The sequence below is a fragment of the Triturus cristatus genome, chromosome 3_2, assembly GCF_964204655.1.
Source record: "Triturus cristatus chromosome 3_2, aTriCri1.1, whole genome shotgun sequence".
NCBI lineage: Eukaryota > Metazoa > Chordata > Amphibia > Caudata > Salamandridae > Triturus > Triturus cristatus.
Genome location: NC_140584.1, coordinates 930,087,821 through 930,115,257, shown reverse-complemented (window position 1 = coordinate 930,115,257; position 27,437 = coordinate 930,087,821). Strand labels below are relative to the sequence as shown.

At 44.2% G+C, this 27,437-nt stretch overlaps 1 protein-coding gene across 1 annotated transcript in view; it reads right to left on the bottom strand.

The window, feature by feature from the left end:
• The window catches only part of LOC146858828 (uncharacterized), a 1,229,505-nt gene that overhangs the window by 866,864 nt on the left and 335,204 nt on the right, over window positions 1–27,437 (bottom strand). Inside the window, exons 11-13 of the mRNA XM_085647127.1 lie at window positions 22,931–23,099; window positions 13,016–13,194; window positions 10,243–10,386 (exon numbers count right to left, since the gene is read on the bottom strand). Of these exons, the coding sequence (XP_085503253.1) occupies window positions 10,243–10,386; window positions 13,016–13,194; window positions 22,931–23,099 (492 nt within the window). The remainder of the gene's footprint in view (window positions 1–10,242; window positions 10,387–13,015; window positions 13,195–22,930; window positions 23,100–27,437) is intronic.

Here is a 27,437-nt window from a genome sequence, read left to right as displayed (position 1 = left end):
CAACAAATGGGACAAGATAAAAACAATGTCTATAGGCCTGTTTACAGAAAGCAAGCACTTTGAAAGAATGCAGTAAACAGGCAATGTTCCAAAGAAGGGACAAATACATACTGGACAGCCTAAAACAAATTAAGCCAGCAAATGGAAAGCAAGAAACTGTGAGTTACAAAACTCAAAGTCAATGGTAGGCAATGGGCAGAATCCAGGGCAGCATTTAGAATGTCCTCAAGAAGTCTGCAAACCAGAAAGCTACTCTGTCTGTCAGGTTTTGACCTAAAAAAGGTGTCTGGCGATGAGCTGGAAAGAAAAAAGTTTTACAGAAAATCTGAAACGCTCTTGCTGTACTTCAAGTGTTAATTTTTAGACTGAAAATGAATATTATCAGAGTTCCATAAATTCGGGGACATAAAAAAAAGCCGCACAACCCAATTAATTGTAAACAATTCAGAGCCATGGAGCAAAAGGCTACTGCTGAGTGTAGAGCTCGCTTTAGAGTGTGGTGCTTGACATGGGATGGTATAAAAATAGGACCTTGATTGCAGTTATGAATAATACAGTCTTAAAACTCACACATCGTTTCACAGGCAGCCAGCGCAAGTCTTTGAGATTCAAAGAAAAGGAGCTATACCGAGGAAGATTAAATAAAAGTCCAGCTGAAAGGTTCTGGATATGTTGAAAGCAAGCTTGGACAACAGCTCAAGAAGAGTCTGTCGGAAGAAGAGGGTGTATCTTATGTAACTCGTGCAAGTCACAGAAGCAGGAGGATGTAATAGCATCTATTTATTTCATGAAAGATAGACATCCAAAGTTACTTCAAGCATTTTTGCAGACTCTTTGGAAAGGAAGGTACCCCCAATTCAAAAGGCCACCAAGTGGAAGGCCAGGTGATAGATGCACCCCCAAAGAGGAATAGCTAAGTGTTATCACCATTTTGTTTTTCCTCCATAGATCTACAGCCAATAGCCAAGCATGAACATTTGAGGTGGTAGCGCACTTGCTTGCAAACGTTTTCATTTGGGTGTCCCCTGTGTAAGACATTTAGGAAAATCCAAACCCAATAATAAAATTGCCCAAGGGAGTAAGGTAGATATAGAACCATGTAGATCTCAAAGAAGAGACCTTTAAGACCCCATATCCTGGTGGTCTTGACTGGGAGATAAATGGAGATGGGATACCAATTGGGCACAGTCATTCAAAAAAAAGAATTACCAGTCCAGCGCTTTATCATGGATGCCAATGTAATAAAGCTTTTGAAGAATAACTGTGTGGGACGCAGTGTCAAAGGCTAACATAAGGTCAACGGGGGCTAGCACCACACCCTTTTCATTGTCCAACATCATGCAAATGTCATCTGCAACAGCAAGCAAGGCCATTTCAATGCTATGCTATGACCTAGGCTAATCCTTTCAGCCTCAGAACACATTTTTCTCCAAGTGCTTTAGCCTGCCTGATACATAATTTAGCAGATATCATCATTTTAGAACCCACCAGACCCCCATTTGTAGGCTCAGTGGTTCTACTAGAATGTTTCGTAATGGGGATTCTTTCACCAAAGATTTCATTCAAAGTAGAAAAGAATCTGTTGAGAAGAGCATAGGGGTCCTGAGAGCCACTATTAGCTTAGGTCACGTCCTCGAGCTCAAAACTAATGTGAATTAGTTGCGAAATGAATGCTAGGGGGCCACAATCATTAGTTTAAGTGACTCAAAGAAGAGAGGCATAACAACACATTGCTGCAGTGAGCAGTGACTCTAGAGGACAGTGTTCTCTTTTGCCATAATTAGGTCCAATGTATGATCCACCTTAATTGTGTCATGCATTGCATGCTATGCAACTTTTCTATGCCCAGATTCTCATGTCTAAAAGAACCTTTAACCCATAAAAATTACCTCCATCAATGTTTCAGGTCACCACCTTTCCCTATTCTGTGCCCCTCTGGATCCACATTATGTGACTTCAATTACAAAGTTAAACAGGTAAACTGTATCTAAATATACAGGCCTTTTACTTTTCTTCTCTGTATCTCTATTAAATGCCTTATGCCTGCAAGATACTAGGGGTGAGGAAAACAGTAGTGCTTTATTGCAGCCCAAATTAAGATAAACACAGAAACATATTTGGCCAGATATACAACTGTTTTTAGCAGTCGCAAACAGTGAATCAGGCCGTTTGCGACTGCTAAAATGGCTGGCAGCATGTACCAACCCTATTTTGCGAGTCAGTAACCTATTACCGACTCGCAAAATAGGGTTTGCAAGTCGGTATTAGGAAGGGGCGTGCCAAGGGCGTCCCTTCCTAACAGCAAGTCACAGGGGCATACATGAATGTTTTACGACCGGAATACGGTTGCAAAACATTCATATTTTACCAACTTCGTGAAGGAGGTGGTAACCCATTCGTAAACAGGAAAGGGTCCCAGAGGGGCCCCTTCCAGTCTGTGAACATGGGCGCCAACATTTTTTTAAGAGCAGGCAGTGGTCCCACGGACCACTGCCTACTCTTAAAAAATGTAAAGGTAGCTTTTCATTTTTATTTTTGAAATATGCTGCATTTAAAAAAAAGAATCGCTTCATTTAAAAAGCAATCACAGACATGGTGGTCTGCTGACCCCAGCAGGCCTCAATCTTTGTGACTACAGGCCATTCCCAACAGGTAGAAAATTGCGACCTTCCTCATGAATATTGATGAGGTAGGTCATTTGCGACCCCATAGGGAATCACTAAATGTGTCTGAGACATATTTGTACATCGCATTTTGCAAGTCACAAAAAATCGCACTTAGAGACTCGCAAAATGAAATTGGTCGTATATCTGGCCCATTGAGTTTTTTGTTTATTTTATTCCTGGGAGGAATTGTAGCCTAGTGAATTCTCCAAAATACCTGAATTTTAATCACAGCTTTAGCATTCAAAAACATTGTGTCACTTCCCATACATACAAACAGTGAGGGTGTGTTTATAAAAAGGTTTCATGAATTTTGGGGGTGCCAGAGTATGAGGCTGCAAGATGCTTAGGCTGTAGGGAGGTTCTGCTGGTCTCTGTTATAATACATTTGCAATTAGTATCAATGAGACCACTGAACAGCCTATCGGGCGTACTGTACCTGCTGGAGATGCAGTGAAGAGAGCTCCATCAAATGCCTGTGGACTGACAGATTGATCCCAGAGGGACCCCCCGGTTGCGAGACGCACCAGCTGCTAAGCTTAGGATGGTGGCATGAGCAGAAGTTGCGGTTCCTCCCAAAATGATAGGACTGCTTTACAGGGGTCACACGGTGCCTGAGGTAGCAGAGTGCCATGGCGCCATTGTGGATCTATGAGGAAACCGGTGCCTGCCTGCACAGTGGCTGTGGCGGCGGCCCTGGAGGCGCCAGGGCTCTGAGGCGCAGATCAGGAGGCTGCGGGCCACTTGTGGCACTCTTGTGCTTCCATGGTGGTGCTGGACGCTACTAGCCTGTGAGACTGAGTGGGTGCGGCGGATGGTGGTAAATTGACTTTTAGGACATGCTGCATGGTTGATGTTTGAGGTTGGTCACCATATTCACCAGTGCCCTCGAGGAGGAGGCCTTACGGAGAACATCAGGAGCGCAGGACCCATGGTGAGGCATGCTTGGGCAAGCATTTGGGTATTGAATTGAGGCTGCTCGTGCCTCTCCATTGCCTGGAACAGTGTATTCATTGTGTGGGGTGTGGTGGAACTTCCCCTTGTGGCACTGTCACTCTGCTGAGTCTCCCCGAGCCCATCACAACACTGGGATGTTTTAAGGGACCCATTTAGAACTGAATTCCATGATATATGATACCTGTTCTGCCTCTACCCTCATCTGCACTCTGCCTGAGCCATCTGTTCGGGAGTGCCCCTGGGAAGCATTGACTTTACGGACTACCGCTGGGCCTGACCTGTGGCTTCGTGGCTGTCCTCTCTGATTTATCTGCCATAACAGCCGAAACTGGTGTTTTACACGAGGAGATCCACCAGGGCCGTGGGACAGTAATTCTCACCAGAGGTTCGTAATCCTAATTCTTCTCAGCACCCATGCATGACCAAGATTTGTGTGCCCTACTATTGGACATGAAACACATACTTGGGATAATCAATGTGAAAACTGACACAGACATACAGTCCGGATACACTGAAAGAGACTATCGACAAGCATTGATGACCGCATTCACCATCTTGAGCAACATGTGTCCCATGCCAAGGGTGCCGTTGGTGGAAGAGAGGTGAAATTATTGCATCTGGAGAGGATGGTAGCTGATGTTCAAGTCAAAAATAAAGAAGCAGAGGCTGATTCGTCCTACAACAATCTACGCATACTGGCGACACCTGAATCCATGGCCATAGGATGGGTGGTGGACTGCGTCAAGAACATGATGAAAAGTCTGTTCAGAGATGCTGCATTCACCCCCCATGTTGTCGATGGAGAAGGCCCAATAGGTCACTTGAACCACGGTCCACACCTTCTGGAGCGTCTTCTCACCAGATAATAACCAGACATTTAAACTTCCACAGAAAAACAGGACCTTGCCCATGAAGACAACAGCATCTCTCAATATTTCTGGACTGCACAGCACCAGTCCAGGTGGCAAAGCGCAAATATCTAACAGTGAAAAATAGCTTTTTAAAGGCTGGTCTCCAAAACACCCTGCTTTACCCCGCTGAGCTGCACATTACTATAAATGGAGAAAAAAAACTTCATTCACATATTCCAGTCAGGTCACCAAGTTCCTCTGCCAACATCTACGCCAATATCCAGACTGACAAAGACAATAATGCAGAACAACAAGATAATCTCAGTGATCAACATTGGCAGCCGCAATTCTGCACCCTTTCTTCTCTGATTGTCTGCATTTAGTCCTGCATACATGTTCTCTGTATTGCCTGACCCTTGTGCTCATTCCTCCTCTAGCCTGTGCGGCCCTTGTCATGGAGATTGGCGTTTGGGCTATGGCCAAGTCCTCTGAATAGAGTGAGTGGTGCACAGTCGGGCATACAAGTGGACCTACACTGATATCAACGGCAATGTTTTACCTAGTGGAACGTGCCCTGGCTCAATAGTGGGGCACCCTCAGCAATGCCAGACCTTGCTCACTGTTAATGGCTGATCATCTAGATGAGATCCATTTAGCGGCCCGGCCTATCACGCTTCTCCAAGTGCATGTCTCTCCTTCTTGCTTGTGGTGGTGAGCACGTGAGGGCCTAGGCCCTGTGCGCTGCCTGTTTTATAGACCAAATGTCGATACATTGGGGCACTATAATGCTTCAGATTCAACTCCAGATCTCTCTTCTGACATGACCACCCTCCCCAGTCTGCCTTGTACTCTGGCTATGTGCAGAAGTTTCCCTATGCAATTTTTTGTGTTTTTTTCTTGACCTTAGTTTGTGCACAGTTTAGTTAGTTGTTGGGCACTGTGCCCCCTTTAAGCTCAGTTCTAGGACAGTAAAATTGTTTGGGTGGGTACAGTGGCCAGAGGCGGTTCTAAAAACCTAATGAGGCTGCAGCCGCATCAGAGTGGGTGAGAGGTGGCTTTTGCAGAGAGTACTGATTTTCTGAACCACGCTGGAGCCCACACATGGACACTCAACAGTTCAGTATGAGTCCCATGCGGTTTACACATGATGGTACATACACGCCCCCGGCATAATTAGGTATTGGCCCAAATCAATAGACATAGTGCCTGATTATGAGTTGAGGCATTATTTATCGACTCTGATAAATATCGATACCATAGGGTAAGTTATTTATCAGATAAATAGTGCGCCTGTTACGAGTTTATGGTGGACAACATGCAGATTTGGATGTTTAACGCACCAAAACCTGCATGACAGTAAATATCGTTTTTTCTGATAAATTTCGTCAGATTGGATCTGCCGGTATTTAACAACAGTTGAGTTATTTAACACATCTGATAAGTACTAGATACGTTAAATACCTTCAAACTCCTAATTCTGACCCATACATAAATAGGGGTTAACACATGGGTTGGAATAGTACGAGAAATTTGTAATCAAGACCATAATGTAGACATTGGCATGTTGCAGGAGACCCACCTCACTAATCAGTTTTCCGTCTTTGGACAGGTCACAAAGGCCTCCCATCATTCATATGCCAAGGATGTCTTCACTGTTGTTCAAAAGGGCCTTCCTCTACACATTCAACAAATTGTATGGGATTCTGAGGGTAGGTAGTCATTATCGAGGTGACGCATGCAGGCTTATCTATTTCTCTTGCCTCTGTATACGGCCCAATGTTGATTGCCCCATATTCTTTTATCGTGTCTGGATGAAGATCATGCAATTTGATGTGAAGGCTTTCCTACTGGGTGGAAATTTTAACGTTATATTAGATTGCCCTCTTGATAGATCAAGCACTGCGAGACTCCTGCACCCACAGGCTGTGGCGCCACTTGACCAAGATAATTGCTGATGCAGAGCTAATTGCTAGACACCTGGAACACCTTAATGGCAGAGGCACTTCTTATTCACGTAACACCTGGTCTAGGATTGAAAAGTGATTGTTTCCTGAGATATGTGTCAATACAATACGTAAATTGAACATAAACCTAGAAACTTGTCAAAGCGCACCCCAGTTCTTCTGTATTCACATGGCGATTCCCTCCCAGTGTTCTGCGTGATGCCATCTTTAGGGAGATTTGTGCTATTCTGCCCATCGCTTTTGCTCAGAGACCAGTCCTGTTGTCTTGTGGGAGGCCTACAAGGCAGTGATCCAAAGCACATGTATCCACAAGCAGGTCAGGGTCCTAGCAACAATCTGAGGCACATTGAAAAACTTTTGAATAAGCTCTGTGACTTAAAGAGAGAATAGTGCAAGTCTTGAGACAGAGGTGTTCTGCACAACCTCTGGGCTAAACTAGCAGATTTCAGTGATCTTACTGCAAGATCTACTTGAGAAGGAATACCAAAGCTAGAGCATTAGGCGAGTGCAATCGCCTAAGTAGGACTCTCGACCGCCTTATTAGGCATCCATGGGCCTGCTCTGATACTGGTAGAATGCTCTGTGTGGATGGCTCTTCTCTGCACGAAGTGCATGACATTCTACAGGAGTTTTTCAACTTTTACACTGATTTCTGTTAGACTAAAATTACCCCTAGTGCTGCTGAGATCCAAATTTCTTGACACAATAGTGCTTGCCTGACTTTCTGACTCCTACCGCTCCTATGTATTTTGACATGCCTATCACTACTGAATTTGTTGAGGTTATCTGCAGTATGCCAAGCAGCCGGGCACCTGGTGCTGATGAACTGACAATCCAATTTTATAAAGAATGTGCACACTTACCAGCACAACACTTGCTGACTATGTATGAAGAGGCTAGGCAGCTCCCTTCCAGAAGCACTATAGTCACAGTTCTTAAACTGGATAAGCTGTTGGAGCATGTGACTCATAGAACCACTATCAATGATAAATACTGAGCTTCACTAAGCTTCTAGCTAACAGAATTCTGCATTTGCTCACTGTATTGGTCAGACCTGACCAATCAGGATTTATACCGGGTCGGAGCATGACTCACAACCTGTGCACAATCTTTGCTTGACTATGCAGGCAGAGGCACAAGTGTGCATCCCCATGGTCGGAGAGAAATGGAAAGCTATTCTGGAAGCTTCGTTGAATGTGGAGATACTGCTGCACGCAGATATGGTCCCTCTCTCCTAATTACAGACTGAGATTAATACATGTCAAATTCCTGCACAGAATATATCACACACTCATTGCGCTTTTCAGGCGGGGCTCCCACGCTTGCTCCAAATGCACTATATGCTGGGATCCAGATGCTGGCTTTTTCCACTTAGCATGGCTATGCCTGCTCGTTACTACCTTCTAATGTGAGATACTGCGAGCCATTGTTGACATGATAGGAACACCACTCCCTCCTGGCCTTGCTGTGCTACCTTAAAGAAATCCCTGTTAAAGTTTGCAAATCTGTTGCCTTGTCTGCACTCTTGCCAGGATAAGAGTGGCAATTCATTGCAAGGGGGGCCGTCCTAAATTCGATGACTGGTTGAAAGATGTTGCGTATTGTAATGAACAGCTGGATGCAAACTGGGACCTGATGCCATGCCTTTTGCTTCTTAAAGACATGGCGACTGCTCTGCGAGCACCTCCTGTGGCTGTCTGTGGCGGGGACGGAGTCGGAGGGGGGTACTGCAGATGGATACCCAGGAACTTGCCTGAGATGATGGGGTTGAGATTTGCTTACCCTCTGAGGTTGGGGATCTCACTGCCACTGATTTTGTTTGCTTACAAAAACTCGAACTGTAGTGGTTATCTGAAAACCTATGTGAACCTGTTTGTGATATATGATCAATTGTTCCTGTGGGCGTTCTCTAATAGATATTTTATGAAGTTTCATTGCTCCCTGCTGGGTGAGGGTAGTATTTGTTACTGGCTAGACCATGAAAATAAAAAAATGGGTTACGTGCAATAGCACTGGCGTATTCATAGTAGAACATTTATGTCTTAATACCAACTTGCCATATTACCTTTTAATAACCCCCTGACATAAAAGAATTAGACCGGGACACTGATCATGAGTTTTCTGGATGCTTGTGGGCTATTTGTACCACCTGTTAGAACCTAATATCCCGGGGTTGGGAATTTAACAGATGTGATAAACAGTGCCTTTTACCATGGGGAACAACATGCAGACGTTGTTGTTTTTTTGCATCAAAAACTAAATGTTCAGGTGTTTGCTGGATATATTTCCATTATATATCAGCAGGTCTGACCTGACTATTTTTAACAATTTGCTTGCTCTGTCCTTCCCCTTTTTTGGCCCCCACACTTGCTTCCCCTGCCTCGTCCGATTATCTCCTGCTTCTGGTTTTTTAGGATGAGCCTGGGCAGCTCATGCCCTGCTCTGCGAGGCATGCTGTATTCAGGTAGGGACTTGAAGCTCCGCCCACTCTCCGCCCATATTTTTAATTGGCTTGTATCATTATCCACTGTAAACTGTGGCTGTTCATTGGCCAATAAGTAGTCCCTCCTTAGTACCGCCTTGTCTCATTTTGTAACCTCCCATGGCCATACCCCCTGTTACATGTGTTCTTACTCGGTAGGCTTTAATTACAGCCTCCGAGCACTATTTTCTCAAATAGCTTTGTCCTGCCTGATGTTGCAAGCAGGACATACTCTCTCCTAACGCTTTTAACATTTTTTATAACACAGGCTCTAGCATTTGCAATGCAATAGGTCTTGCATTTGCAAGAGTTTAAGCTTTTGGCATCGTAAATGACAAACGCCTTTTATTTATGTTTTGAAAACACATAGATAAAAGGCATTGTTATTTACAATGCAAATAGCTCGAACTCTCTTAAATGTGAGACCTATTGTATTGCAAATGCTTGTCTTTTTTGGGACCCCACTCCCTTTCCTGCCCATATTCTCAAGCATTGTTACACAATGACGGCCACTTTTAACTGATTTAGTCCTAGAGTAAAAAAAAAAGCATTCCAAGAAGGTGGCCTGTGTACATGCTTTTGTGCACATGTATGCCTATATACCAGCGACTATATTGATTTTCTTTTTTTAGACTGCACAATGGCAGAGCAGACAAGCACTGGCAACTTTGGTTGCGTTTAGTATAGGTGAGACCAGTTACCTTTGCCAAATGCTTGTTCGATTTTATTCCTCAAATGAACTCCAATGTCCCACACTGCCAATTATCTTCTTCTGGCCGCACTAACCCTCATAAAATTAACCACCTGTGTAATACAAATTATGCAGTTTTTGCATTAACAGTAGAGGATTTTCTGGATAACTTGCAAACTTTTTTTCCTTTATATTTTCTATTGGGTTTACTTTTAATAGTGTGCCCAAGAGGTCAGTGGGACACTTAATATTGCAAGCGAAATGCATGTCAGCTTACAAATTTCATGTTGGGATGCTAACTTCACTTAGGAGAATTTCCCATTTTTAGGGATGGATCGGGGGAGGCGGAAGATAAGGAGAGATTGATCTTAAGCTCTTTCCTTACATTTCACAAAAAGGACTATCTGACGGGCAGAGGTAGCTCATTTGGCAGTCTTGGGACAGCATGTGGAGTGAGCCTATTTCTGTGTAAGTTCCTAGAGACTCAAAGAAACATTACAAGTGCCATACTCCCTATTAAATAGTATGGCACAAGATACACGCTTCTAACAAAAATATAAACATCCTTCTCTTTCCTTCCACAAAGTTATTTGGCATTTTGCACTAAACACCACTTTTCTTCTGCGATATGTACCTCACCCATCCACTTTCTGAGGAAGATAACTGGGCTGACCAGAAGCTCTTTTCCAAGAGGTTGATGCTGCTGCGATCCATCTGATGTGGAAATCATCTTCTGGGCTTCTTCCCTTTCACGAGCAATTAGCTCCACCAAGAAGTCCTGCCCAAAGAATATGTAATGAAAGAGGATTCTTTCAACACTTTTGCACAAGAACTAAATGAAGCCATATTTAACAATACAGTGTTATCCAGAATGGCCAAACTAATTAAGAACATATTTTCCCAAATCTAAGTAAGACTGGTGTCATTGGAGTAGGGTTCGAGAAGCATCCGGGGGTTTAGAGAAGAGAGGATGCATAGTTTAAAAATAGAATGGTGAAAGACGTGAGCCATATTGTGAAGTTTGATATGAGTGTTGAGAAATTTTGTGTAGAGAGTGAGGGAAGAGTTGTGGCATTCTATGAATAGACTGTGTTGGAGCTGTGTATTTTTGTTAAAAGTTTGAGCAAAGCTGCAGAACTTTATGAAATGCACTGCAACAGCTGAAGATTCTTTGGAAGGTGCTGGGGCAGATTTGGGATTTTAAAGAAGCGCTGGTAGCAATGCTGACAAATTAGTAAATCGATTAGGGCAGGTTTGTGAATGTAATACACACATCTGAAGACAGGCAATGAAACTGGACGCTTGTATGTCAGAATATCGTACAAAAATATCATCTTACAAAATACTGTAGCCATAATATCCACTTCAGTAGTATTGTGACGGTAGGTGCATAGAGGTAAGTATACATTAACTACTTTTAACTCCATATTTACGCATTTTGAAAATGTACATATCGTCTGGGTATATACCTGGATCTATACCTCTATATGGTTACCTTTTGTGATTATGGTGATAGTTGATATTCTAGCTATGAGATTTTCCAGAACAATATTTAATACACAATATTCTGGTAGAATACCGTCTTGCCACTAGATTGGAGTCTGCAAATAAGAATGTGGTGAAAGTATCCTGAGCGACATGGAATGGCAATGTTAAAGAATTTTGGCAAGATATTTTTACACAGCTGAGACAGTTAGAAACATAATGGGGGTGGAGCTGACTAGTGTAGCAAATTAATTAATATATTTATTTATGGAGAACATATTTTCCCATGGGCATTATGGTGCTAGGAGTTTTAAAATGAATATGGGAAACATAACAGAGAAAAGGTCTAGCAAACTAGGAATAATGCCACGCATTGTGGGAGTAGTCAGCTGGATCTGAGCAGAGCTGGGGATTCTGAAAGAGAGTCTAATGAATTGGAGAACAGGTCAGAGCAGAATTGTGGAACCTTAAGCCAGGATTTGGATAGTAAAAAGAATAGTTAGCGACAATATATTGCATTATACTTAAAAGATTACTAAGACGGAGACAAAGAGAACAAGTATATATGTGATTGAGGGGAAATTGAACACCCATTGCTTCAGCCCTCTGAAGATCTTCAGATGATTTTCCTTTAAGTTCAAATCTCCTGGGAACTAATTTTAGGGCATCATAGCTTGCACTCTGTGTGAATGGGAAATTGAATCATTGTAACACTTTTGATTAATTACGCTTCTGGGGCATAATGCTGTTTTTTTTCTAGCCAGGTTCAAGGAGGTGATGCGTAGCCACTATCTTACATGTTTTACCTCCGACTCGAGAAGATAGTGGAGGTATATTTGTGAAGCACAGACAGGACTTCTTTTTTAGTCCTTTAGCCTGCAGTGATGGCAACCTGCAGCAAATGTATTTTTTACCAGGAGCCCAGCACAAATACATTTTCAGTACAACAGACTGGAACTGCAGGATGAACCCAGGACTTTCGTTCTATATTTCCTGTGTTCCTAAAAAAGTATCCACCATAATCTATTTGATGGATACATAACACCCTTTGTTTTTGCATCAGGATTTTGTCAGTGTAAGATGGCTATAAATCCAGAAATCTGTATTTTTCACTTGTTCTCCTAGCTGAACAGTCTGATCAAAAAGGCGATTGGGGGCAGCAAAAGGATGTCAATTACAATATGTTTTTTTTCTAGTTCTAAAACATATTATTGTCTCAGAGGATTCACCTTAAGCCAGCAGCCCCCCATAAAGCTTTCGGTGGTCTCTGTAATATATTTGACAAACTCAAATTGGTCTTCTTTTCAACCTATCTTCAAAAGGATTTGGGTGTTATGCAGAAATATAGGGCACTCTATACTGAAGAAGGACGTCAAAGCCTGAGAGGGACCAATAAAAGATTCAGCAATAGCAGAGACCCCGGTGAAACTACGCACTCAAGTCTTTGAGCCTCATAGTATGTATAAATCTACACCAACTTGCAGCTCCCTCTGAAACCCTAGTACATTCCAAAAGGTAACTCAAAATTCCGGCATATACACGCCAAAAGTCACAGATACATCATAAGAAACATGCACGTTTCCCTAGTCCACTGTGGTTAATACTTTACACTACAATGGCACCAAAGAGAGACAGAGCGGGAGAATGGAAGCGAGATACAGAAAGAGAGAAAAAAGAGATAGGGAGAAAGAGGATATCTGTGTGCTTTGCATGCATGTTACATGTTTAACTTATCTGCCAATGTTGTTCTATTTAATAAACATTAATTATATGAATTTCGACTAATTGTGAGTAATGGTTTTTGTCGAATGTCAAACAAGGCTAGGATCCTCTATCAAACTTATTTCATAAACAAGGTCACAATAACATTACAGAACAGTTTGCTTCTCAACAAATTTAGAGCAATGTTTAAAAAATTATACTTTTGGATCAAATGTAACGTTGTTTCGGAAGCTGCTCTGGAGATGTGTAAAGAATTCTATGTCTTCGGATTCCACAAGGCTCATGACCCTCTCAGCCATGGCGTAGATCTCCACCCAGGATGGAAACAGGTTCTGCATTAGGAAGTACAGGTACATGGCCAGCTCATAGGGGTGTTCTGCTGCAGAAGAAGAAAAAACTTTTCAGTGGACCGGGAAGAGCTACCCTCCTGGTGAGATACTGCCTAATATGCATGGAGCTTGGGAATAAATGCACAGAACATGAATGTGATCCACAAGGAAATGCCCTCCTATTTTATAAGCTGGTATGATAGTTCAGTGACTTAAGTGTCTCGTGCCCCCGCCATGCACAGTTTTCTCATCAATAATTTTATTGCAAATGTTGCAGCGATATTATCAATGATGTCATAGAAGATGTCATGAGTGATGTAATATGCGTGGTAATTAGCAGTGCATAGTGAGGGCATGAGTTATAGTTACTTTGGGCATGAGTTATATTTATTTAAGATAAGTATACCTATAACTGGTGAAGTTCTGCGATTTTTAGAGAATAATACATTACGTTGTTACTGAAAATGTAACCTAACGATAACGCCAGCATGCAGTCAACCCCCCAAAGGCAGCCAACCCCATGCTGCGCAGGGCCTTTGATTGTGCGTTACGGTTGCATTGGCCAGAAGCCAACCTACCACATGCAGCCAACCCCACTCTACAGCCAGGCTCTGTGGCCAACCCCCTCAAAGGCTACCAACCACATGCTGGGCAGGGCCTTCGGTCATGCGCAGTGGAGTTTTGGCCACAGGGCCTGCAGCCAACCCCTGCATGCAGCCAACCCCACGCTGCTCATGGTCTTTGGTCATTTATGACAGGTGTCCCACCCCCCCGAAAGGCAGCCAAACCCACACTGTGCAGGGCCTTCAGTAAGCATTATGGGGATTGGCCACAGGGCCTGCCCCCCCCCCCCCCATTTAGCCAACCGACCCTAAAGGCAGCCAACCCCACGCTGAGCAGGGCCTTCTGTGGTGCATGGTGGGGGGTTGGCTACAGGGCCTAGCCACTGCGGCTAACCCACTGCATGCAGCCAACCCCATGCTGCACAGGACCTTTGGTCGTGCGCGGCGAGTGTCTGGCCACAGAGCCTTGCCTGCAGCCAGGCTCTCTGGCCTATCCCCCCAAAGGCAGCCAATTCCTCGCTGCGTAGGCCCTTCAGTAATTATGGCAGGGGTTGTCCACAGTGCCTGGCCTGGTGCCAGGACCTGAGGCCAACCACAAGCAGGCAGACAACTCTCACAACGTGAACAACCAAAGGCCATCTGTGGTGGCGGCTGAACCTTTTCCACGCAGCTTAGGGTTGTACGGTGGACCCCTTCCCAGAGCCAAATATAGCAAAAAAGGAGAGGGGGCCGCGTGGCTCCCTCCCTATATTTCTTTTATTTGGCATTATTGGGTCCCATGAACCATATCCCCGGGGGCTAGGTAATTCATAAAGGGAGGAAGGTATGTGGCCACCATCCCCTGAGCCTTTATGGGCCCTGGGGATCCCATCCCTGGGGACATACCTTTTTTTAAAAGGAGGATGGGGGGTCGCTTGGACCCTCTCCACAAGCCAGTTTTGGCCCTGGGGACACCGATCCCCCAGGGTTGTTTTTATTTTAAAGGGGAGAGGAACCACATGCCCCCCCCGAGCATCATCAAGCCCTCAATACCCCTTCACTCCGGGCCGTATCTATTTTAAAAGGGAGTGGTCAGTGAGCCCCCCTGAGCCTGTTATGGTCCTGGAGACCCCATGCCCGGGCCTCAAATTATTTTAAGGTGGGTGTCCTGGTGACTACCCGTGGCACCCACCATGCACAATGTTGGGGGTAGTGGGTGGAGCCACAGGTCCCTCCCGGACGGCTCCCTGCATATTGCGGAAGCTGGCATTGCTCCTGCCCACATGGAGCAACTATTTATGCTGCTCTCCCAGGGCTAGAAAAATATCTTCCTGATCACAAGCCTTCTCCCAGCTGGCTGGAGCATTTTTAAAGCTGTCGCCCGTTGGGAGCAGACTTTGTTTTTGCTCCTTTTTGACAGTGAGCCGTTTCCGGGGTATGGGGTCCCCGGGGCCATTAAAGTCTGAGAGAAAGGGGCTGTGTGCGGCACCCCCACCCTTAAAATATACTTTGGCTATGGTGGATGGGTTCCCGGGACCTAATATGACTCTGGGAGGGGTCCCTGTGTCCCCCTTCCCTAATTGATCAGATTGGGATCTTGAGGATGGGGTTCCACAGTGCAAAAGTGGCCAGGGGATGAGGAGTAGCGTGCTCCCCTTCCGTAAATAAATACTTTGTGCCCTGGGGATGGGTTCCCTGGAGCCAAAAATAGCACGTGCCCCCCTCTCCAAAAAACATAAAAACATGCGTCATCCACCCAGGCCCTGGGCCAACCCAGGAGATTTTAAAAAGAAGCCTGCATCTTTTTTTAAAAATGTTCCAGTGGATCCTCTGATAATTTGCGCAAATTTAATTTGAAAATTACGTTTTTGGCCCCAGACTGGGACCCCACCACCAAGCGTAGGGGGCCAGGGCATCCCTAACCTGCCACCTTATGCCTTTTTTAATATTTTGTTAGGACTCAGGACTGAGTCTTAAGTAAGTTATGGTAGTCATCTTAGGACACAGGACTTAGCCCCGAGTCCTAAAATGGCTGCCTCAACTTCCTGGTTCAAGATGGTGGCAGCCAATCAGATATAAGTTTGAAATCTGTCAGATCCTTGGAGGCTCCACATCCCCATATATACAAAGTTTTGAGCATTAATTGCTCAAACACTACTGAATGGATTAACACCATATCACAACAAGCACTGGCAAAGCCAATAGGTCTTAGCAATACCTGATCTATTGGGCTTGTCAATGTGAATGTCTTTTAGCCATGTTGTCTAACTGCACATCTGCTGTTCAGCATGGCTGAAAGTCACTGAAAGCCCAGAATCATAGGACGTTGAGCCGCGGCAGAGTCTCTTCGCCCCCACAGAGAAATTAATTTGTTTATGTACAGGCGTATGCATTTTAGTGTTATGTGTGTATGTGTACAAAGAAAGACTATGGCAAGACAAAGGATGGAACAAGCGCTCCAATATCATCTGATCGTGCACATTTTATTTTTTTAAAGCAGCAGCGATGAGGGAGGTAGTGGGACGGGTCAAGCTTGGAAGCAGAAGGGGATGGGAAGATGGGCACGCAATGATGGGAGAGGGTGGGAGGAAGCAACAATAAAGGGGGATAAATACCTTAATTGAAGCAGGATCAGTGACAAAAATGAATGTGTCATTGTGGAATGTAACTTTAAGTGCTCCAATACCATTGGCCCATGTTCCCACTATAGCAAGACGGAGGACAGAGCGAGAGGTCCAATACCATCAGCTCTTGCAACAACAAAAAATATGTGCTGTTAAAAGTTTTTAAGAAATGCATTCATTTATGTACAAGCCCTACATTTAGTGGTATTTATTTAATTTATTTATTTAAGAGATTTGTAGAGCGCGCAGCTACCCAGAGGGGTCTCCCGGCGCTAGAGCAGACAGAAAGTAGGGATGCAGAAGAAGATGAGGATCAAACAACAACTTGCCAGGTAATGTGAGCACAGTCAGGGCAACGAAAAACAAAGTCTTCAGGTTCTTACGGAAGGTAAGTAATGACTGGCAGTTCCTGAGAGCTACAGGAAGGGAGTTGGGAGGTTTCGGGTCTAAATAGGAGAAAGAGCGACACTTAATGCGTGCCCGACGAAATCTGGGCGTGGTAAATAGTGAGAGGTTGACTGATCTCCGTGATCGGGTGGGCACATAAGGTGGCACCAGACCTTGGATATATGAAGGGGCGAGTCCGTGTCTGGCTCGAAACATATAGCATAAGGCTTTGAATTTAATGTCGTTTGTGGAGCAGGGGAGAGAAAGAAATGTGTCTAGGCAGCAGAAAGAGAAGAAGGGCGACTGCCTTCTGAATGACCAGCAGGTGGTGGATCAGGGATTTATCGGCGCCCAGATACAGTACATTCCCATAGTCCAATCTTGACGTTACCAGGACCTGCAGCACTGTTCTCCTGGCATTCAAAGGAATCAGCCAGAGAATTTTCTTGAGCCATTTAAAAGTGGAAAAGCAGGAGGCTGTGAGCTTGGAGACCTGCGGCTTAAGGGAAAGATTCTCATCAATAATGAAGCCGATATTCTTAACCTTATTAACCGACGTGGGTAAGGGTCCTAGTGAGACAGGCCAATGGTTAACTCCCTAGAGTTCTGAATTATTTCCCAGAATCAAGACTTCTGTTTCATTGCTGTTAAGCTTGAGGGCATTTCTGTTCATTCAAAGGGCGACATTAGCCAAACCTTGGCTGAGTGGTGAAGGATCTTGGTTATGAGCATCAGAAAGTGAGAAAATAATCTGGAAATCATCAGCATAATAGAAAACGGTGAGACCAGACTTCTCAATCACATCCATCAGAAGGCAAAGGTAAATGTTAAAAAGCAGGGGGCTCAAAATGGATCCCTGCGGAACCCCCGAGGTCAGTGTTAGGGTCTTGGATGTGTTGTTCGCTGATGAGACCTGAAACGTTCAATCTTTCAGAAAGGAAGACAACCACCTCAGGGCCAAGACATTTTTCCGAACAGAGGGCTTCATTAAATCAGGTGGCAGGAGGCTGTATTCTGCATTGTGTTTTAGATGTTAGCGGCAGAATAGAATCTGTAGCCTCCCTAAGCCATTGATGTACAGTGATTTGATCAGCGTCCGGTGTGGAAATGAGGGTAGGAATAGTTTGAAGAAGTAGATTGTTTAGTTCAATCATATCCAGTTTAGACCAATGCCTGTTAGTAAGTTGCAAGGCAGATCGAGTGAAGGGAGAAAAAGGGACTGTGATACTAAAAGGTATTGCATAATGATCTGTCCAACAAAGTTGGAGAGGAGGGTCAACAGAAAGGGTGGAGAGATTGGAAAAGATGGGGTCTAAGAGATGACCCGCTGTGTGGGTGATGGCTGAGTTTAGAAGGGAAAGATTAAGTGAGCCCAAATCATCTATAGGGGTTAAGGCTAACTTATTTTTGGGGTCCTCAAGATGCAAGTTGATCTCTCCAAGCAAAGTAAAGTTTGCTGCCTGTAAGATATGTGGAGTCAGATAATCTGGTAATGCTGTACACCAATTTGTGGTATGTTCATCCCCATCAGGGTGAAAGTAGCAGGAAGAGCAGCAATTATATCGGGTGAGGAACCGTCGTGGAGCCACGTTTCTGTTAAGAAGACCATAGCAGGGTCAGCATCACAAAGGAAGTTGAATAAATGTATCTGATTCTTTGGGAGAGAGCGACAATTTAAGCTAAAACACCTAAGGTTTTTAGGCAGGGAAAGGACAGCCAGATCGTTAACAAATGGCTGAAATACAACCTTCTGCTCAGGGGAAACTGACACAGCTTTAGGCAGGGACTAGGCAGTATATTCGAACTGACAACAGGTGCAGGAAAATTGGTGATCCTCCTGAGTGAAAGCCTGACAAAGAGCATTGGCTGAGGGCCTTAGATTATGAAGGGCCAGCGAAGTATAGGCTCTAGAAGCTGGTTGGGAAGAACCAGGGTTTCTGGCCCCTGGCCCCGGCAGGACGAGGACGGCCGCAGACGGGCTTGCCATAGGCGTGCCTTTGGTGCGCGTCCGCCCCTGCATAGGTCTAAACAGGTGAGTAAGGGAAAAGCTATCTAGCTGACCAGCACATGCGCTGTCTATCCGAGACCTAAAAATAATAGTTTAGCACAGGCGAAACCTACTGCTTTGCCAATGCTTGTTTTGTTTACAAACAGGAAGGTTAAATGATTTATCTGTAATGTTGAATTGAGACCGAGGCTAGGGAGATGATATGGCATCCTTTCGGGAGAGGATGTGGCGTAAGGGCCAGAGCTGCTGACTATGGAGCTGGTAAACCGGGTTCGAGTTTTGGTGTTGGCTTAACATCCCTTATTTTGGGCAAAATCTGGCAGTGCCTACAAAAATGAATGTGCCCTTGTGTAAAGTAACTTGTGTGAATGTAAAGCGCTCCAATATCTTCGGGTAGTGTTGGCACTGTATAAAACTGCACACAAAAAAGTAACTGGCGCTAATGTTAAGCATCACAATACCTTCAGGTGGTATTGGCACTTTATAAAACTGCACAAAAAAAGTAATTGGTGCTTTTGTAAAGCACTCCAATACCTTTCAGTTGTGTTGGCGCTACATAAAACTGCACAAAAAATGTAAAAAAGATATCTGTGCAAAGGAGTTCAGCGGGGCGAGCAGCAACGGGCGGGAGGTAGACAGGCAACCAACAACAAATGCGAGCAGCCACGGAGAGATTAAGTGATTTGCCAGTAATCACAAAATGTGGAACTGAGGCCGAGGCTAGGGAGACAATGTGGCTTCATTTCGGAAGAGAATGTGGTATAAGGGCCAGAGCTGCCAAGTATGGAACTGTGAAACTGGGTTTGAGTTTCGGTGTTGGCTTAACATCCTAGCTTCTGTGCTAATCACTTAATCTCCCCTTGCCTACAAAAATGAATGTGTCCTTGTTTTAGTGGAATTGGTGCTAATATAAAGCGCTCCAATACCTTTGAGTGGTGTTCGTGCTATATAAAATTGCAGAAAAAAGTAACTGGTGCTAATGTAAAGAACTCCACTACTTTAGATGGTGTTGGCGCTATATGAAACTGCACAAAAAATCCTAGAAAGAATCACAGTGTTAGGCTGGTTTACAGCAGTGAACATGAGGAAATTCTTGCATCGGCAACCACATTAAAAGGACTACTTTTGCCATGGACACTGAAGGGCAGGCAGACTTTAATGACATCAAGACTCAGCCTGGCTCCTTTGAAGAGAATTCAACTTAAGCAACAATGGCGCATTGAAACACTTCACAGGTGAATGCGGAAAAAGTAAGAAAGTGTCCATACTGGAAAAATTTGAAGAAATAGAGTTCTACCCTATAAATTGAGAAGCAACAAGGTGAGACACAAACAGTTCAATCATTACATACATGCGAAACGTGTCTATGCAATTACAGCAGAAGACACAGGTACTTTAGAAGCTCTGACATGCCCACGTGATAACCCATACCTAATTCACTTGAGGTCTGATTTCTAGCTGTAAACACCATTGCCGAATGCCCACATATGGTGTAAACATGCACACCCCTAGTACCCACAAGCAGGGAATATAAACAGAGACTGCATGTGTGATAAGTAAAAGCAGCTGTGCACACATGTTCCAATCAGCATGTCAGCTATACACTAACAGGACATTAAAAGGTAGAACACCACTAATCACTAGAACGAAACAGACTACAATAGGGGTTTAAAGCAGTGATGGGATCGGGAGAAGAGGTGATTTGTGGACGAGGCAAGCACTGGGAGGTGCGAGGGAGCAAGCAGAGACGGGAGGGAGGAGATGGGGGAAATGGATAGCAGCAATGGAGGGAAAAGCAGTGACAGGGGAGGGGGGTCTGTGGGTGGGGCATGAGGGTGGGTGGGCGGAGATAGAGCTGGGAAAAGCACGAGCACTGTGTAGAGTGCTGAAAAAGAAAGAAAACAGAAGGTCCTCAAATGGTTGTAAAAAAAGGAGCAGTGGATGTTAACAAATAATCGGTCCATGCTCTGAGGGAGGGTTAAACACTAAAAGACAGATGGCAACAAAGAATATGAGACAGACGATGGAGTGAGCAAATGGGAAGCCTATGGGCGAGCTGAAGCCCACAGATTAAACACAACCTGTTTCTTCCAGACAGCGTATGCGCTGTCTAGCTGGGACCTAAGAGGCACTTTTTCTGCACCAAGATCTAGTTTTATGCCAAATTTGGGTTGAATCCGTTCAGTGGTTTGGGCTGTAGCTGCATCTAAAGTTCCTATGGAGAAATTAAAAGGGGAAAAGCGTTTTGGGACCCCCATTTTTTTCTGCGCCTGACGGATCACCCTGAAACTTTCAATGCGCAAACTAGTCATGAAGAAGCACTTTTTTGGAAAGTTTGTCAGACGGCACTAAAGTTATTAGCAACACAAAAAAGGCATTCCCCATGGAAACATGATCCTAACTATAACTACCCAGTGGCGACTGTCACTGACTAATACATCCAAATATATATATATATATATATATATATATATATATACACACACACACACTCTTGCAGCTGTTTATAAATAAGCTCTGTAAACAACAGGTTTTGAAATGATCAAATCAGATGTGTAGATAGATAGATAGATAGATAGATAGATAGATAGATAGATAGATAGATAGATAGATAGATAGATAGATAGATAGATAGATAGATAGATAGATAGATAGATAGATAGACAGATAGACAGATAGATAAACCATATCATCCAATACTGCTAATCAGGGGCTCTAGTGGCATCATTAACCATGAGGCCATAGGCCAAATGGTTTTTAAATGCCAACAGAACCCTTGTATAGAAATATTGAGCCACATAGCACATTACTGTTAATGTATTTTTATGTCACATGTTAATTTTGAGGCAGGTAGCTTGAAAAGTAGTTTTCTGTAAAGTGTAGCTAAAAATGGGCACTGATTGGAATTAGAATGTTTGGTTTTGCTTAACTTTCAGTAACTTGTGGCTAAAACAATAGCAGGCTACTACTGGATTTATGATATTCTGTAGCTGCGGCATTTACCACATAAGCATGGATTTAGCACATTTGCTGTATACGTTGCCACATAATTTGCGTTTTTGCTGCATAGTTTATATAGCCTTGCTGCATAATTTGGTGCTTCATGCTACATAATCTTAATAGCCCTGACGCCTGCCAAGGGGGAGCAGTAGTTGAAGTACAGAGTGTTGCGGGGCCTATTCTGCAAGACACTCTAAAACTGCTATAGGGCATCCCATTATGTTGAGTGAAAGTGGTGTAAACTGTGGGAATATGTTTTTGTAAAATTGGAAAGGAATTTGATTCGTTGGCAATTCTTCTTCCATTGATCAGCCTGTGCCCAGTGACAATGTAATGTGCAGGGAAGGGATGCTGTAGCATTTAGGAAAACATAGACTAAAGCCTTAGCCACGAAAGTTATAAGGGCATATAGGGCTCTGTCGGAACATACTTCCCTCTCACAACCATGAAGGGAAAAGCCACTTTGGTTATAAATATTTTAGCAAAACGTTTGTACAATGTCATTTTAATGGAGAAATCCATATTTCACAAGGAACCATAAAATATGTTGCACATGTCATGGTTTCCTGTGGAACATGGGTTTTTATTTCACTTCATTTTCTGCAAAGCAAACACCCTAATGTGTAATATAGAGACATAATATATGGATACACATATATAGTCACTGAAACAAACAAGGGCTAAAGTGACATTAAAGTTAGATGTTGAAATGAGAGAAGAACTATTATAAAACCCAGAACCCACTTAAATGGGCCAGTTATTGTTTTCCAATTAACTGTAACTTGCTCCCTCATCAAGCACAGTTTTACGGCTTTTTATAGAAAGCCTGAGGTCAGATGCCACCTTTATTAATATCGCGGTTCAGTTTTAACAAAAAACAGACTACATGGGGCTGTTTTTGAAGAAAGGTAAAGCAGACAGCAGTAAAATTGTGATAAACACCCTTTTGTAAAGGATCCCCAAAATGCATTTTACACAGCCTGCTCTTAAGAGGGACCATTGTTTGTTGCAGGATAGATAATCACAGTCCCCTGTCTATACCCAATGACTAACAAGGCCCTTAAGAGGGCAACGGAGCTTTATGTTGGTTTTATGTTGGTGCAATGCTGGCTGACACGCTGCGTCTAGTCTTCTTTCTATGTTGCCTTTTGCAATTTTCAAGCAGTCCTGTACAATGAGTAAAAAGTATCACAACACAGAAACTACACAGATATACAATATTTACCAACAGCAGGGGTCTGCTTCAAGGCGACTTGTAAAGGAAGGAGCCAGTGGATTAGATAAGGGTCATAGCGCCCATTGTAGACAAAGAGGACGTTCAAAGTCTTGCATGTTTCCAGGATCATATATTCGTTGGAGGCAAAAGGTTGCAAGCAAGGTGTATTTTCATATGTCTGTTAAGTAGAAGAATACATAACATGTTATTTATAATGTGAACAATTGACCAATTGAAAATTGCTTTTTGCCTTGGGGTGGTGGCCATGGCATTATATGACTTCCAAAGCGTGTGATTGAGGGATTGCTACATCATTACTTATCCATGTAAGGCAGAGTAAGGCTTAAGTCAAAAGAGGTGGAGCTGAAAGGAATACTGCTCGTGGTAACCTATCACTTTTAACATAGTGATGAAATCAATCAATCATTCAGTGTTTATTAAGCATGACTACTTGTGAGGGTCTCAAGGCGCTTGGTGGGGGGGGCTGCAGGTCCTGATGGGTACAGAGGTTCAGTTGAAGAGCTAGTTCTTGAGATCCTTCCTGAATTCGGTCAGCATCCGTGATAGCCTGAGGTAGAGAGGCAGGGTGTTACAGGTTTTGGCGATGAGGGAGGATAAGGATCTTCCTCCGGTCCTGGTCTTGCGGATCTGAGGGATGGTGGCAAGGACCAGTTCGGCGGAGAGGAGGTGTCTGGTGGGTACGTGGAATGAGAGGTGGTGTTTAAGGTATGCTGGTCCGGCATCATGGAGGGATTTGTAGGCATGTGTGAGGAGGTTGAACGTGACTCTTTTGGTGACTGGGAGCCAGTGGAATTCTCGCAGGTGTTCGGAGATGTGGCTGCGGCAAAGATGTTGAGGACCCGTCTGGCTGCAGCATTCTGAAAGTTCTGCAGCTTCCTGAGGAGTTTCTGGGTGATGCCTACATACAGTCCATTGCCGTAGTCAAGTCTGCTGTTGATGAGTGCGCGGGTGACCATCTTTTTGGCCTCAGTGGGGATCCATGTGAAGGTCTTTCCAAGCAGGCAAAGAGTGTGGAAGCATGATGAGGAGATGGCATTGATCTGGTGGTTCATTGTGAGCGAGGAGTCTAGTATGATGCCGAGGTTTAATGCATGGTCCATGGGTGTGGGGGGTTCTTAACGCGATGGGCCCCAGGATGATGACCTCCAATGGTATTTTATGCCCTACTTCCCTAGTACCACAGTGGGACTGTCTTCCATATTGGGATATTGAAATGGGAGCTTTTGATCACTTAAACGAAAATGCATTTTTTCTTTTGTCACTTTATTTAAGTTGATGGGAAAATTAAAAGTTATGAACCGAGACATACAGATATTCCATTAAAAAAGATCAAGATGCATACTATCAGCACTTACTTTTCAGATGTGTTTGATTTGAAATCTTTAGCCATCCTTTCAACTGCAAATATTTACACAGTACATTCTACACACCAAGTCATGCTCCCTTTATGATACTATTACAATTTTTAAGTTGTAGATCATTTAGCTAAGTCACCCTCAAGTATCTCCCTCATTTATTTTATTTTATTATTTTTTTTATTGATTTTCTTACTTATCAAAACAGGTAGATTTTCATCTCCATATGTACACATATTAATTTACCCTTGCAGCATCTAGATAACAGAGTTACCTGGCGTGAGGTAAGATTTAGCCAAAAAGAAAACAGAAAACGTAACAGTACCATTTGATGGGCAGTTATTCATAACTCCATTGCGACAAAAACGACTCCACATTCGTAACAGCATCCAGGGTATTACCAACATTCAGATAGCAGTGGCTAGGGCATTCCATAATTTTCAAGACCAGAATCATGAAGGTTCAAGGTTGGTGTTCGACAGCCCCAGAAAGGGGATCAGGGTCGCTTCCCAGTCGTCTGCCATCCAGTGCTTAATTTGAGCCGGTGGTTTTCAGTGCTCAGCACCAGCACTTAACTGTCAACACCGGCACTTATGACAGCTGCCACATGGTGGCGCTGTTTTGTATAATTTAGATATGAGCAGAAGAGCAACTGTTTATTAATTCAGTATAAATTTAAAACAACTAATACCTGCAGGCCAAGCTATTTGTATAGCTTTTAGGGCCTGGAATAGGCTGAACTGCCACACTTGAAGCAGTGTGCAGGTTAGTAGTTGTGTAGGTACTGTCGTTGGCAATACTGGCATAGGCAATCGGTTGGTGAAGGCTACAGAGGCCACATGACTAGAGCCATATCACTTATATTTTTACAAATTAAGCACTGCTGCCATCGGGTGGGTGTGCAGGCCCCTGCGCTCTTCTTCCTTAAGTATTGACTCCACCACTAGTGCCCAGTGTTCCACCTCCCTCTTTCATCTACAATGGGGGAGGGGACTATCCAATGAACTCTAGTGCATTGCAATTATTCTCTTAGCGTGGGCCAAGTTCAGGAACTTTATAGTCACACGTACCATTCTCAGAATCGGATATGGACCTAGCAGGCATGTTTCCATCTGCAGGTCGGGACACTGAATTGTACGCTCCAATTCGCCCACTACTGCCTGCCAGAATTGCGCCACGTGAAGGAAGGCCAAAGTCATATACAACAAGTCAGCGTCTGTCATCGGAAATCTGGGGCATGCCATGTCTCCCGTCCCATGTATTCTGCTTGTGAGGTGTAAGGTAGAACATATATAAATAATTAAACTGAGTGTAACTGAAGCTGGTGTTTCAGGACACCTTGTGTGTGTGCTCCAATACCCTCTCTTATTCCTTGTTACACACTTCATGTCCTATGCCCTCCTTCCACCTACGTCTAAGGTGTCCTAGGTCATATAGAGCGCCGATTTGTAAAACCAGGAGACGAAACTACATCTATGACCGAAGGCGAAGAGGATCTGTAACACATTGTGCATTGGTAGTTCCCTGTGTCCTGTGTTCTATAGTGCCTGTAGTGTTCGCACCACTGCTGTGTAAACCAGGAACTATGAATTGGCCAAGCCCCCCTCAGTAGTGAGCACTTTAAGAAATTTCAGGATCCCTTCCTCGTAGCAGTCTCCTACATTGAGGAAGTCTACCTCCGTCCACGCCGACATATTAAACGCCTTTAAGAAAGGAAGGGAGACAGACCAGGGGGCTGCTGGAGCATATAGAGGGAATAGGTGGGCCAATTTGAGGAATTTCCTTCAAGAGTGCAGCACAATGGCATGCAGTTTAGGAGGAGGTTCCAGGAAAGGGCGCAGCCCTAGCGAGAGGGACACTAGGGCACCCTTGCAGCTCTGCAGGCCAAAGTATTCAAACTTCTCTTCTTGGTGACCTGCCAGCCAGCGTGCTAGCCACTGAAGTTGGCTTTGATTTGGGACAGATCTAAGTCAGTGACTCCAAGACCACCCTCTCTAGATGGGCGCTGCATGATCCGCAGGGAAAACAGATGTCTACTCCCGTCTTAGATTAAGTCCATCATTAACATACCCAGTGACCAGTTTGGGTACCCAGATGGGGAGATTAAAGAAATGTACCCCTCTCAAGTGTTCCTATCCTGATGGTAAATTGACTCCCTGATACTGAAGCACATGGGGCTCCCATTGTATACTGTGTGCGGCAACCAGCGGGGGTATTGTGTGCAAACTCTTGGAGATCGGGAAGACACAGGTCTTTTCCCAGTTGGTGCAGAGGTCGGAATCCCTGCTTAGTAGTCAAAGAATTTGGGCTCTCCAAGGTACCCATGTGCTGGCCTCTTTGAGGAACAAAAGCATATCATCTGCACAAAGAGAGATGCCATGCTCCCGATCATGTAAGGGAATCCTCCTACCCCACGGCCTGCCCGATGACCTTAGCCTGCGCTCAAGAATTTAGAAGCTTTACTCACTTTTCCCACTTCAGCCCCATATTCATGCGTGCATCACTGCGTATATATATCGCCACTGGAGGGTGTCAAAAGATTTCCAGAGTTCAACAGAGAGTACCAACGCATCCTAAGAGCCACCTTGTAGGGTTTCAGCAAGGACACGTGAGAGGCATCTGATGTTTAAGGACTTGTTTTTCTGTGGGATGAATCGATTTTGATCTTGGTGGATCAATAGGTATAAGTGAGGTTGTAGACGGGAGGCCAATATTATAGTCGAGATTTAGCATCGACAGTGGGCGGTTAGTGGAAGTGTTTCTCGGGTCTTTGTGTGGTTTGCGGAGAGAAATCAGCCGGGGTCTCCTGCAGGAAGGCAACAGAGCAAAGTCCTCCCACAATACTATATAAACCTCCATTAGCTGGGGGGCCATGAGAACGAGTATGTCTGAATTTAGCTGAGAGGCCATCCAAACCAGGAGTCTTCCCGGTTGCAAGTTCCTTGATGGCCCCCCTAATCTCTTGTTCAATGATCGGCTGTCCCAACGATTGCCGAACATTGCGGGGGATAGTGGGTAAAGTAGCTATAGCTAAGAACCACTCAATGTTTTACCTTTCCATGATGGCCAACACATTGGTTCTAAACATGGCTGCCATGCTGAAACATTAAACCAACATCAGACTATGTACAATACTGCAG